This window comes from Schistocerca nitens, chromosome 9 (genome assembly GCF_023898315.1).
Source record: "Schistocerca nitens isolate TAMUIC-IGC-003100 chromosome 9, iqSchNite1.1, whole genome shotgun sequence".
In the NCBI taxonomy this organism is placed as follows: domain Eukaryota; kingdom Metazoa; phylum Arthropoda; class Insecta; order Orthoptera; family Acrididae; genus Schistocerca; species Schistocerca nitens.
Window position 1 is genome coordinate 381,530,536 of NC_064622.1, and position 13,460 is coordinate 381,543,995.

Here is a 13,460-nt window from a genome sequence, read left to right on the forward strand (position 1 = left end):
TAAGAGATGGCAAACCTACGTTTCTAGCATTTGTAGACTTGGAGAAAGCTTTTGACAATGTTGACTGGAATACTCTCTTTCAAATTCTGAAGGTGGCAGGGGTAAAGAAGAGGGAACGAAAGACTATTTACAATTTGTACAGAAACCAGATGGCAGTTGTAAGAGTCGAGGTCCATGAAAGGGAAGGAGTGGCTGGGAAGGGAGTGAGACAGGGTTGTAGCCTCTCCCCGATGTTATTCAATCTGTATATTGAGCAAGCAGTGAAGGAAACAAAAGAAAAATTCGAAGTTGGTATTAAAATCCATGGAGAAGAAATAAAACCTTTCAGGTTCGCCGATGACATTGTAATTCTGTCAGAGACAGCAAAGGACCTGGAACAGCAGTTGGACGGAATGGACAGTGTCTTGAAAGGAGGAGATAAGATGAACATCAACAAAAGTAAAACGAGGATAATGGAATGTAGTCGAATTAAGTCGGGTGATGCTGAGGCAATTAGATTAGGAAATGAGACACTTAAAGTAGTAAAGGAGTTTTGCCATTTGGGGAGCAAAATAACTGATGATGGTAGAAGTAGAGAGGATATAAAATGTAGACTGGCAATGGCAAGGAAAGCGTTGCTGAAGAAGAGAAATTTGTTAACATCAAGTGTAGATTTAAGTGTCAGGAAGTCGTTTCTGAAAGTATTTGTATGGAGTGTAGCCATGTATGGAAGTGAAAAATGGACGATAACTAGTTTGGACAAGAAGAGAATAGAATCTTTCGAAATGTGGTGCTACAGATGAATGCTGAAAATTAGATGGGTAGATCACATAACTAATGAGGAGGTATTGAATAGGGTTGGGGAGGAGTTTGTGGCACAACTTGACTAGAAGAAGGGATCGGTTGGTAGGACATGTTCTGAGGCATCAAGGGATCACCAATTTAGTATTGGAGGGCAGCGTGGAGGGTAAAAATCGTAGAGGGAGACCAAGAGATGAATACACTAAGCAGATTCAGAAGGATGTAGGCTGGAGTAGGTACTGGAAGATGAAGAATCTTGCACAGGATAGAGTAGCATGGGGGGTTGCATCAAACCAGTCTCAGGACTGAAGATCACAACAACAACAACAACAACAACAAAACACATAAGGTCATTCTATCAATCCATTTTTTCCTTGGATTTACGACTTCAGACGTTCACTGATATATGTTAGAATATTTCCTTGAGGAGTTTGAAGACATAGCTGCACATGTACAATTCTTTTTAAACTTTGAACAAAGGCCTCGCTCTATATATATCTTTGCTGTAAATGTTTGTATTTATTAATGTGAATTTAGATCAGTATAAGCGATTATTACTAATTTAGCACATGAGAACACTCATCATAGATACATATCCAAAAGGTAGCTGTAGCTGGCAGTAAATATAATCCGGAATGTTATTTTTAAATTCGTTGTAGTGCATTACGAGGTGAAAACAATAGTAAGAGAATCAATGCACATGAGCTCCATTTTGCAAACTTTTGACAAAGCCTTTACTCTGTGGAGGTCTTCTCTGTAGATGTTTAAATAAATCAACGTTTCCTTTAGAACCAATACAAGTGTGTCTTACGTCCTTAGCACATGGTAACATACAAACATAATGACAAAAACAGGTTGAAATTATAACCCAAGTTTTTAATTTTAAATGTAGGAGTGTACTTTATTTACAGTTATCTTACAAATGATGGGAAATATATTTTTGTGATGAAATACAATAGCATGTTTTTATGATGAAACTCTTTTTAAGGAGCTAATCACTCATATAATTAAACCCTGCTAGTTAACACTATGTTACGAAATAACTAATAACGACTGTTATACCATGATTTTTAAAAATGAATTTATTATTCGGTATATATGAAGTATAGAACGATAATCGTGTGAACCACACACATTAACCATCGTTTACATGGTGCTGGTATCTTATTTATTAATGTCTAATGGCATCAGAGTAAATGGACTAGAATGCCCTAAAGACTTAACAGAGCATTTTCTAGAATAAATTTTCAAACAAAAGTTTTGCAATGTAGTTTATAAATGGGCAAAATAACTATAGAAACCGAAGCAAAATCAATTATTTCTAGGAAAATAATGTTCATATTTTATTGTTTCTGTAAAGTAGAAGTATGATAGAGCACAGCAGTGTACGATATTGGACTGAACTAACGTTCACCTATGTGAATGACTAATGAAGTATTTTTTCTAATGTAAAACCTACATTTCGCTCCACTTCATGAAGGTGGAAAGACTGAGTTGTAGGGAACATTTCCGAACACCTTCCTGGCCATTTCCTTGAAGGAGACTCCCAGAGCTTCATCTATAGCCGGTTTCAGCTCCTTTGTAATCTCTTCAGAATTCTCATTCAGGAACTTGAGTGTGTTGTCAGCTGTAACATCGACATACAGTTCACAATTACTTTTAATTTCTCAGAGCCATACTCATCGTCCAGCATCAAATTAATATGTCAGACACTGAGCAATACATTTCTGAGGTTTTTCGCTACTCTGTAATTTCATATATTTAGTTTAGAATTATGATTAAATATATTTAAAAGGCTGTAAATTCTATCAAAACACTAGGAAATATAGTATGCAATAAATGAAATAACACCACAAACAAATGTGGCATATTATCAGGAGTTTATGAATACGCTCTATCAAATTCTTAACATGGTTTACATGTTTCCTATCAAAGTCTTAATATTCTGGAAAAGTTAATTAGTTGTTAAAATAAACTATTTATTGCAAGTATTTGGGAGGTACATTCATCTATGGCATTTTCCCACAGTTCACTTATGGTGTTTAACCACTGACCTTGGTATTGTTATTTTCTTGCAGTTAGGCTGTTTGACACATACTTGTATTAAGTAATTCGTTATAATTCACAAAGCTGTTGGTAGACCAAGAAATCTGTAGCATGATGCCGCAAAAATATTAACTGTTCATCAAATAACATAAAAATGTTGACCAGTAAGAAACCAAATTAGAAATCTAAACTGAAATCGTCCCATCTTAGATCGCTTCTTGCCACATATTGATGATTTCCTTAAATTAAAAGGTGCTTGGTTCATATACAACATAATTTTTTAAAATTTTTAAATTGAAGTATTTCTTAGTAGAAATACATATTTTCTCAATCTTTAATTTAACAATGGTCATTAACAACAGAATTTATGTGTAAGACTGAACTGTCCATATTTGTGAATATATTTGAGCTTCTGAGATGTTTATTGATTTGTAACTAGCTTTCGGTTCATTAGCTGGACATAGATATTAACTGGAAGCAATGAAGTGCCCACCAACAATAACTGTACCATAAAATAGAATAGAGTTTATGCTGAATTAAGTCAAAAGCCGACTGAAAGTAAAAAAGAAGGCCAAGTGCGAGTAGGACTCTCTGAGGGTTCCTTACAAATGTAGTTATGTTTATAAACAGCTCATCCATCGACGACTTTTTCCTGTTATCGATATTGACATTGCGATGTATCCCTCCTGGTAACTCCAAGACTTGCGAGAATATTTTAATGTTAAGTTTTAAGTTTGAAACTTTTGTGTGATTCCGCATTTCCTATTGTAATTTTTCACAGTTAGGCGAAATCGGAATGAAATATTTATAAATTGTGTACATAAATATTACATATAAATCAACCATTAAGAAAAACCATATCAAAATCTTGACAGTAGTCCCTCAGACTGGCCTGGACATTCAAATACAAGAGAGGAAAGAACTTATGTTTACATTGTAGAGAGAGAAGTATTGACGAAATATTGATATTTACTTATTAAAACAGGACTACAACATCCATTTTATGTTTAAATACAGTAATATGTTTCTATTATTCATAAAGAGGATGAAAGCAATTTAAGTAATAATGGCAAAATGAGTTTTTATGTAATATAACTATAATTTAACAGATTTTGTTCCTTTAGCTGTACTATAAAACCTTTTTTCTTCGCGAATTTTACTATTCAAGGTTAACAGGAAGTACTCTACAGGCTTTTGATGAGTGAGTTTACGACTAGTAAAATATGTGACATAAATGGACATGTATTTTGATTGCAATGAGACAGAAGCTAAACTATTTTATACCAACAAGGGCTGGTAGACCTCTGTCAGTATGTAACGTAAATCTCAACTTAATATGTCTACTCGTTCCTGAGAAAAAAGGGTCTTAAGTTGGACAGACAGGCAAACAGAACAGAGGGACAACAAAGTCGTTCTTTAAGGGATCCATTTTTTATGGATTGAGGTATAGAAAACCTAAAAAAAAAATTGGTATCAAACTCCTGCACACAGTTACCAGAATACTTTCATAGAATTACCATGAAATCTTGAGCAGTAATTAATCCAAAGGATGTATGATTCAAAAAGCCTAATTTCAATGAAACAGAATGTCAGAACTCGAATTTTGTACCGGTTGTCCACTTTCGTAAACATTTCCAACCGAATTATCTATTGTCCAGTTTAGTAAATATTTTCGATAAAAATCGATAAGAAACGTGGAAATTCTTAGAGAAGCAGCAGTTAACAGTTCCTACAGGATATGGATCACAGTGTACTCGTATGAAAATACTAGCATACAACCAAATTATACTAATATAAGTAGGGAATCATCAATTATCAGCTGTACATAATGAAGAATACAAATAAAGAGAGCTTTCATAAGAGAAAATTGTACAAAAACTACATCTAAAGTAATTTGATTGAAGCTTTGGAGAATGACGAACTATCGACTTATACTCGCTCAAGGTTCATCTGTACCTTTTGTTTCAGTATGTGGGTTATCCCTGGTAATGTCCTTAACACTCATGAACAGTATCTCATTTCACCAGATTTTCAAAACGTGTTAACCATTATGAGACATGTTTGGGATATTTAATGACTTTTTGCAACTATTTATCAGGATTTACAGAACCAAAGTACTTTATGTAAGTGATATATCCGAGAGTTTTGGGAAAATCAAGTATTATGTTGATGTATTAGGTTGCTTCATATTACTATTTTCCATTACGACAGCACAGTTTGTGCACAAAAATACGACGCAATCCCAATTTATCGCTTGTGATACGATTTACTGGATACATATAAGCTGTGACAACCGAGTTCCACCTTAGCGGCTGGACATTGCTTTGAATACCCAGCGTATACTATGAACACTGAAGGATAATAATAAGTCACAGCCAAAAGGAAAAGAACTTTCTTGTAATTATTCGAGTCTATAGATAGCCTGTGCCCTTTGTAACATGTGAATTTATGTGGGGAAACGACTATTCATAGGATGGTTAGGATTTTCAATACTTCCAATAATTACAATTCCTCAAGGAGTGCTAGTTTTGTTCTCACGAGGAGGTGCAGTGCTTAACATACTGGACTCTTCACATTGGTGAGGATGACTGCTTAAATTCCTATCCAGAGTGGGATAACTACTTTCTTTTTTTCTTTCTTGCCATGATTACCTTAAGATTACTTAGCACAAACAATTCCATTGAGAAACTTACTCTACATTTCCTTCCTCTTCGTAATCTGACTTGAGCTTGCAATCAGTCTCTAAATACACCCTCATCGACGGTGTTTTCCACAAGGTCTACCTTCCTTAAATCTGCAACCACTAAAGTAATCAAAGAAATGCTGCATCGTCTCAGTAACAATTCATTGTGGCAATCTCAGGTCTGTGCAACCGATTCAGGGAGATGTAAAGAAAATTATTGTAATGTTGTGTAAATGAGGAATGAGGCTGTCACGACACGGATGAGAATAAGAGAGTCATTGGGATATGTAGGTGGTATTTTAAATACTTTTAAAGTTCTTCAAAACCTATCACCACTACACAGATAATCACCTTACTAGCTGTACAAAGGACGTTCAAAAAGTTTTGCTGAATCGTTTCCATTTTTTTCGTTTTTTGCAGGAGGAGAATGAAACGTTTTTTCAACATACTTGGAACATTTAGCTATTGATTTGACGTTGGGCCAGATGCGTCACAGGTGATGGAGGCTACATTGATAGGTTCAATGTACAGCTAAATGTTCCAAGTATGTTCACAAGAAATTTCCTTCTCATTCTGCAAAAAACAAAAAAATTAGAGACGACTGTGCACAACATTTTGAACACCCTTAGTATTTCACGAAAGTGTACTGTGCCTTCTATACTACAGGAGATGAAGCATAATGAAACCATTACACCTTTGCTATTGATAAGAACTGGACGATTTTTCTTAGCTGCAGTTATAGTCACTTCCCACTATATTGATGCCCAGTGTCTGTCTCTGTTTCGTTTTCACAATTAAAACCACATAAAATATCTTTATTGTTTTTCCAACTCAGAATTGCTTTTCGTTAATAGCATTGTGATTTGTTTCATCTGGTATCAAAGAATGTAAAAAAATTAAAGTTGTCTCTCTTAATAATTTACTACATCAACTTATGATTCTAGCAAGCTGTTACTAAATTTGTTTGTATCTACAAAATTTTGACACTTGCGAAAACCAACAGAAATTATCTTTCTTGTATACTTTTACCATATAAAATCCAGCTTTCAGTGATCACTAAAAACAAGAATCTATTCTCACCCAGTTTTTGTAGTAAACTGATTCCTCTACAACACTTCCAAATTACTGTTTCTAAGAATCAACAATCAGTAACACAGTCACTCCTCTTAGCAGTAATCTAATAAACCCAGGCCTAACAACTAACCATAATCTAAGAGGTTTCAATGGAACTCTTAGACTTTCATTTTATAGAGTCCTCACATCAGAAACTGTCTACTTTATTTTTCGTGTATCTCAATATTTCAACAGGTGGAAGAAGCAGGCACATGATTTCTCTGAGCACAACAACATCTTTTTAGTCACGTACCTAATGCTTTGTCATTGTTGAACAATCCTGTTAAGTCCATCGACAACTTGTTCAACTTGAGGTCGACCTTAAAGTCCGTCACGTCCCAGAACACCTGCCCATCTCGTTCAGTTGGCTGTCCAGTTAGCTCCACATCAGTTTCCAGTCTAGCTGAAGGTGTGGGAGACAAAATGAATATTAGTACAATTGCACTGAAACTCAGAACAACAGACAAAGGATTATTTATAAAGGCAGCTTAATGCAATGTTGGGCATGAAATGACAAAATAGTTTCCTTAGGGTGCACGTTGAAAGAGGGGGAAAAATCACGATTTTACTGTTGTACATAATGGTACTATCTTTGAAATCTGCGAAATTCATGGTTATTTACAAGCTAAAGGAAGTGATTTCAGTTGAAAAATGGTGGTTATAAAACCATTATACGCGATTAATAAGCTGTTATGAGGTCTTCAACCACTGGGAGCCGATGGCTCCCTGTAAAAAAGTCACCACATTTTGCTAACGACCTTGTCAAAGAGGGCAGAGGAGCAGACAGAGGATCAGGATACTCCCTCGTCCGTGAGGTGGGAAACTGCACCTAAAGGCGGAAGAATCACCAATGATTAACGGCATGAGGATGCAGAATGCAATGAAAACAACTGCATTAAAGAAACATAATGTGTCTCCACAGGAATTTTGGGTTGTAATTGTGAAAGTGTCATGGTAATCCCTCTATTGGCAAAAGATATGGGATTAGTCTCCCATTCGGCTGTGCAGAGGGCACTGCCAAGGGGGAATGACAATAAGAAGAAGATTGAATAACCGATGAATGGAGAACATTCTATGAGTCAGGGCATCGATTGTCAGAAGCTTGAAAGTGATAAGGGAGCTAGGAAATCTGAAAAGGGAAATGCAGTCGCTCAGTCTCGATATAGTAGGAGCCAGTGAAATGAAATGGTAAGAAGACGAAGATTTCCGGTCAGATAAGTATGGGGTAATATCAATAGCAGCAGAAAATGGTACCATGGGAGTAGGATTTCTTATGAATAGGAAGGTATGGCAAAGAGTATGTTAGTGTGAACAGTTCAGTGATACGGTTGTTCTCACCAGAATCGACAGTAAATCAACACCAACCACGATACTTCAGGTACACATGTTGACACCGCAAACTGAAGAGACAGAGGAAGTACATGAGGATACTGAAAGTGTAATACAGAATGGCAAGGAAGATGAAAATCTAACAGTCATGGGGGTCTGGAATGATGTTGTAGTAAATAAATGAAAAGGTTATAGGAGAATCTGGGCTGAGGGCAAGCAATGAGAGAGGAGAAAGGTTAATTGAGTTCTGTACAAAACGTCAGCTTGTAATGGTGAATACTCTGTTCAGGAATCACAAGAAGAGGAGGTAAACGTGGAAGAGGGCATGTGATACGGAAAGATTTCAGCTATATTACATCATGGACGGGCAGAGAGTCCAAAGTCAGATACTGGATTTTAAGGCATACCCAGAAGCAGATACAGACACGGACTACAATATAGTATTAATGAAGAGTAGGCTTAAGTTTAAGAGATTAGTGAACAAAAATCAATATACAAAGAAGTGGGATATTTAATTGCTAAGGAATGACGAGATACGCTTGAAGTTCTCTATCGCTATAGATACAGCACTAAGGAAGAGCTCGCCAGGCACTGCAGTTGAAGAGGAAAGGCAATCTATAAAAAAGGCAATCACAGAATCTGTAAAGAAAAACTTAAGTACAAAGAAGGAAATTGTGAAGAAATGATGGGTAACAAAGGAAATACTTCAGCTGATCGATGAAAGAAGGAAGTACAAATATGTTCACAGCAACTCAAAAATACGAAATAGAAGTCGCTGAGGAATGAAATAAATAGGAAATGGAATTAAGCTAGGGAAAAATGGATGGATGAAAAATTTGAAAAAAAAAAAAACAGAAAGAATTGTTGGAAACTGACTCAGCACATAGGAAAGTCATAACAGCCCTCAGTGAAATTAAAAGTAAGGGTGGTAACATCAAAAGTGCAATATTCCACTGTTGGATGCAGAGGAGAGAGCAGAAAGGTGGCTGGAGTACACTGAACGCCTCAGAGATGGGGAAGATTTGTCTGATGTGATGGAAGAAGTAACAGGAATCGATATTGAAGAAACGGAGGACCCATTACTTGAATCAGAATTTAAGAGAGCTTTAGAGGACTTAAGATCAAATAAGGCAGAAGGGATGGATAATGCTCCATCAAAATTTCTAAAAGTATTGGGGGAGGGAGCGACAAAGCGTCTATTCACGTTGGTGTGTAGAATGTATGAGCCCAGCAACATAACATCTCACTTTCGGAAAATATCATTTACACTACAATGAAGTCTGAAAGAGCTGATAAATACGAGAATTATCGCACAATCAGCTTAACAGCTCATCCATCCAAGTTACTGACACAACAACGCAGAGATGAATGTAAAGAAAACTGAGGATGACAAGTTCTGCTTTAGGAAAGGTAAATTCACAAGAGAGGTAAATCTGACGTTGCAGTTCATTACAGGAGAAAGAGAAAAGTCAAGACACGTTCTTGGGATTTGTCACCCTGGAAGAAGCGTTAGACAGTGTAAAATGGCTCAAAATGTTAGAAGTTCTGAGAAATATAGGGGTAAGCTATGGGGAGAGTCATGTTATTAAGAAAATGTACAAAATCCATGAGGGAATAATAAGAGTCGACCTCCAAGAGCGAACACTCAGACTAAAAGAGTGTAAGACAGGGGCGTAGTCTTTCGCCCTACTTTTCAATCTGTAGCAATGACGGAAATGGAATAAAGATTCAAGATGAAAGGATATTAATGATATGAGTAGCTGATGACATTGTTATGCTAAATGAAAGTGAAGAAGAATTACATTATATGCTGAATGAAATGAACAGTCTAATGAGTACAGAATATGGGTTGAAAGTAAATTGAAGAAAGATGATAGTAATGAGAAGTGGCAGAAATGCGGACAATAAAAAACTTAACATCAGGATTTATGGTCACAAAGTAGATGAAGTTAACGAATTCTGCTACCTAGGCAGAAAACTAAGTAATGAAGGATGCAGGAAGGAAGGCATCAAAAAAGTCTAGCACTGGAAAAAAGTGTTCCTTGCAAAGAGAAACGTAGGCCTTAATTTCAGGAAAATATCCTTAGAATGTACGTTTTGAGCACATAATGGTGTGGTGGTGAAATATGGACTGTGGGAAAACCGGAATGGAAGAAAACTGAAACATTGAGATGTGGTGCTACAGAGGAATACTGAAAATTAGGTGAACTGATAAGCTAAGGAATGAGGAGGCTCTGCACAGAACTGGAGAGCAAATGAATATGTGGAAAATATTCTCAAGGAGGAGAGACACGATGATAGGACATTTGTTAGGATATCAGGGAATGATTTCCATTACTGTAGAGGGAGCTATAGAGGAGCAGTAAATGGCGAGGTTAAGTGGACCCAACCAATCCCAAAATTACTATGAAAACGAAACATATGTTATCAAATTTTGAATTATAAATCATGAAATTCATTATCATTATTATAAATCTTTCCATTTTTATCTTAGCTTAATATAACCATCTTCAAAATATTGAAAATCACAACCAGAAATTAATTTATAATATATATCAGGTAAAATAATGTTAAAATACTTACTGATCCGTGTAAAAATTTTCTTTCCATGCCTTGTTTTCCATATTATGTGAGCATTTACTTTTATCTCACTAATCTTTTAAACAAAATAGTGTTGCTTATGTTGTTTTTCAGAAAATTCTTACATTTATGTAGAATACATTTTTATTGAGGATAAAAACTATTAATCTTCATAAATATGACTACAGTGAGTGATTCATTTAGATTTGACATTTTTTTAGAGAAATAAGAAACAAAGTGGAATGTAATATTTGCAAACAATATTTGAAACTATCTCCAATTATAGAACATTTGAGAGGCCAGGACCATACCAACAGTGTTAATGTATTAAAGCAAATTTATAAAGAAGAAGAATACAAAATGAGATTTAATAGTTATAATGAAATATATTGAAACATGGGAGGACATAGAAAATTCAGATTCTCTTTTTTATGACAGTTTAAAAAGTAGTGAATTACAATTTATCAATACATAATTTACCAAAAATAATACAAAATGATATTAATGCATTTTGGATTTTGTTCTTAGATTAGAAAATATAGAAAAATTAAAATTTGTTAAATAATAAATAATTTTTAATAGCCATAAGGCATTGTGTCATAATTTTCTAGAACTACTCTTATCACAGTGAAATGAGAGTTCTTCCTTAACTTGTTTGATTATTAAATTCTTAGTATCTCCATCTCTAGGTATCTGATTGTACTCTATTTCCTCTTTTCCTTCATTTCACTTCCTACTAATGTTATCATGGTCTCACCATACAGCTTTGAAGATCAGTTTGTTATCCATTTATTATCTCATAACTTATCTGTCCTTTCACCCAACATACAAGCTTTTTCTAAGTTGACTTTGCCATCATCAATATACACTACCGAATCGATATCAAAATATATCACGTTTTTCCTAGTTTATCTAACAGACAACAAAATGTAGGCATTGCATTCAATGTGGTGAATGCAGCTATAAAAATATCTGTACTTGCACTTTTTTCTATATGATAATACTGGAAGTTGTGCCTCATCTGTAACATAAACTCATTAATAAAATTTATATCTATGTTACCTAATCGGTCATCTAATAGCATCTCATCAAAAGGTTTTAAATTTGTAACATAGTTTTTCTCATATTTTGTCATTGTTCAAATTTACCACATAAATTTGAAATGTATTTTAGCAAGTGCTCTTTCTCCAGGATTTTCTTCTATCTTTTATTTATCCCATAGAACTCCTAATTTATCTTTTACTGCTTTATGTATTCATCTTTACTTTTAAATCGTCTTTCTGAGGTCTGTATTTTCATTTACTGCCCACATAATATTTGCATTTGTTTTTAAAATACCATACTTCATAGGCATCTAAAATTTTACATCCTTTTCCCACAGCTTTCTTTACTTCATCTGTTATCCAAGTTCCAACAAAACTTCCTTCCTCATCATTATGATAAAATTTATTTATTTTTTTAATTTATTTAGTTTTTCATTCATTCTTACAGGTAATACTGGATGACACAATCCTCTATGTGGCAACACATTACATTTTTGAATAATAACTTGGTATATAAACTTTTCTTTCATGTCACTCAGAATAATATTCATAATATTGTACAGTCGACTAAAGACTGCATATACTATCAAATCTTATTTTTGCATTAGCTTCATCTGCTTTAGCTCTTAATTTTATCACATTTGTATAACTACCATAAAAATCGTATCTGGGCTTGAATGGTTTTGATAACGTTTGGTAACTGTTTTAATTTTTTAAGACTTTCGTATGCTGCTGAATTAAGCCAGTCACATTCACACACCTCTGCTCAATTACATCCAGCACTTCTCATTTCTGCACCTCTTGTTAAAGTCATTTGATAGAGGTTACCTGCTGTTTCTTCAATTTAATTGTTAATTGTCTCAATTTTAACATTTTTTTGCAACCATGGCAGAATCTGCCATGATATTGATAAATAGCATTTGTTTCTTTATCAAATCCATCTACTTTTGCTGCACCTATTTTTAGTCTATCGCCATTAAGAGCATGTTAAATATTATTGTTGTTTGAACTATATAACTAAGCTATGCATTCTTTAATTTTCTCTCTGTTTCTTATCTTACCCAATACAGAAACTGTATTTTAGGCATGTATTTAGATAGTACAGGGTAAGGCAGCATTCATAGTAGGATATTAAAAACACACCATCAGGCAGTAATTGTAATTTATTTATTACCACTTATGTGAATTAATAGCTAAGGGTATGACATTTACTAATGTGTAAGTCATTGTCCATTAATATCGTAGTAGATGCATCACTGGCACTGATAAATTTTTCGAAAATTTGTGGGGAAGATTATTCAAAAATCTAACTAAATACAAATTTCTTTTCGATATTTTGTTATGAAATCACTAAATTTAATTGTTAACATTTGAGTTATTCCAATTTTTTCATTCTGATGATTTTTATTTAAAGCTAATACTTCTCAATGAATTACTGCTAATTATGGACATCATTCATCGACACATATTGCATTGGTTTTGTTGTGTATTTTTTAATTATACCCTTCACCACTTTTTTCATCCACATTTGAATCTAAATATGACGCCAATTTTTGTGAAAGCTAAAGATCAACATTTCCTTTTTAGAATATTTGTTATTATTACCTTAACTTGATTTTATTTTATTTAGATTGTTATTAGTATAAAATGCTCCTGAATGAATCAATATATCTGCATAATCCAATAAGTCAGAACATGTAAATAATGTATTCATATCATCCATAGTTACTTCTTTTTTTAGTTAAAAGACTCGTTAACCTATCAGTAGCTACATATCTTCTATGACCAATTGTTACTTTAACTCCATCAAATTTTAATGGTAATTTATGAACAAATTTAAATGCACCACCAGGTTTCAATCCAAGAACTTCATCTTCACTGTGATT

At 34.3% G+C, this 13,460-nt stretch overlaps 1 protein-coding gene across 1 annotated transcript in view; it reads right to left on the reverse strand.

Annotated features, from left to right (window-relative positions):
• Nucleotides 1-1,653: 1,653 nt before the first annotated feature.
• Nucleotides 1,654-13,460, reverse strand: part of LOC126203943 (protein takeout-like) — a 64,425-nt gene continuing 52,618 nt past the window's right edge. The window contains exons 5-6 of the mRNA XM_049938337.1: nucleotides 6,876-7,025; nucleotides 1,654-2,407 (exon numbers count right to left, since the gene is read on the reverse strand). Coding sequence (XP_049794294.1) covers nucleotides 2,253-2,407; nucleotides 6,876-7,025 — 305 coding nt within the window. The 3' untranslated portion in view covers nucleotides 1,654-2,252. The remainder of the gene's footprint in view (nucleotides 2,408-6,875; nucleotides 7,026-13,460) is intronic.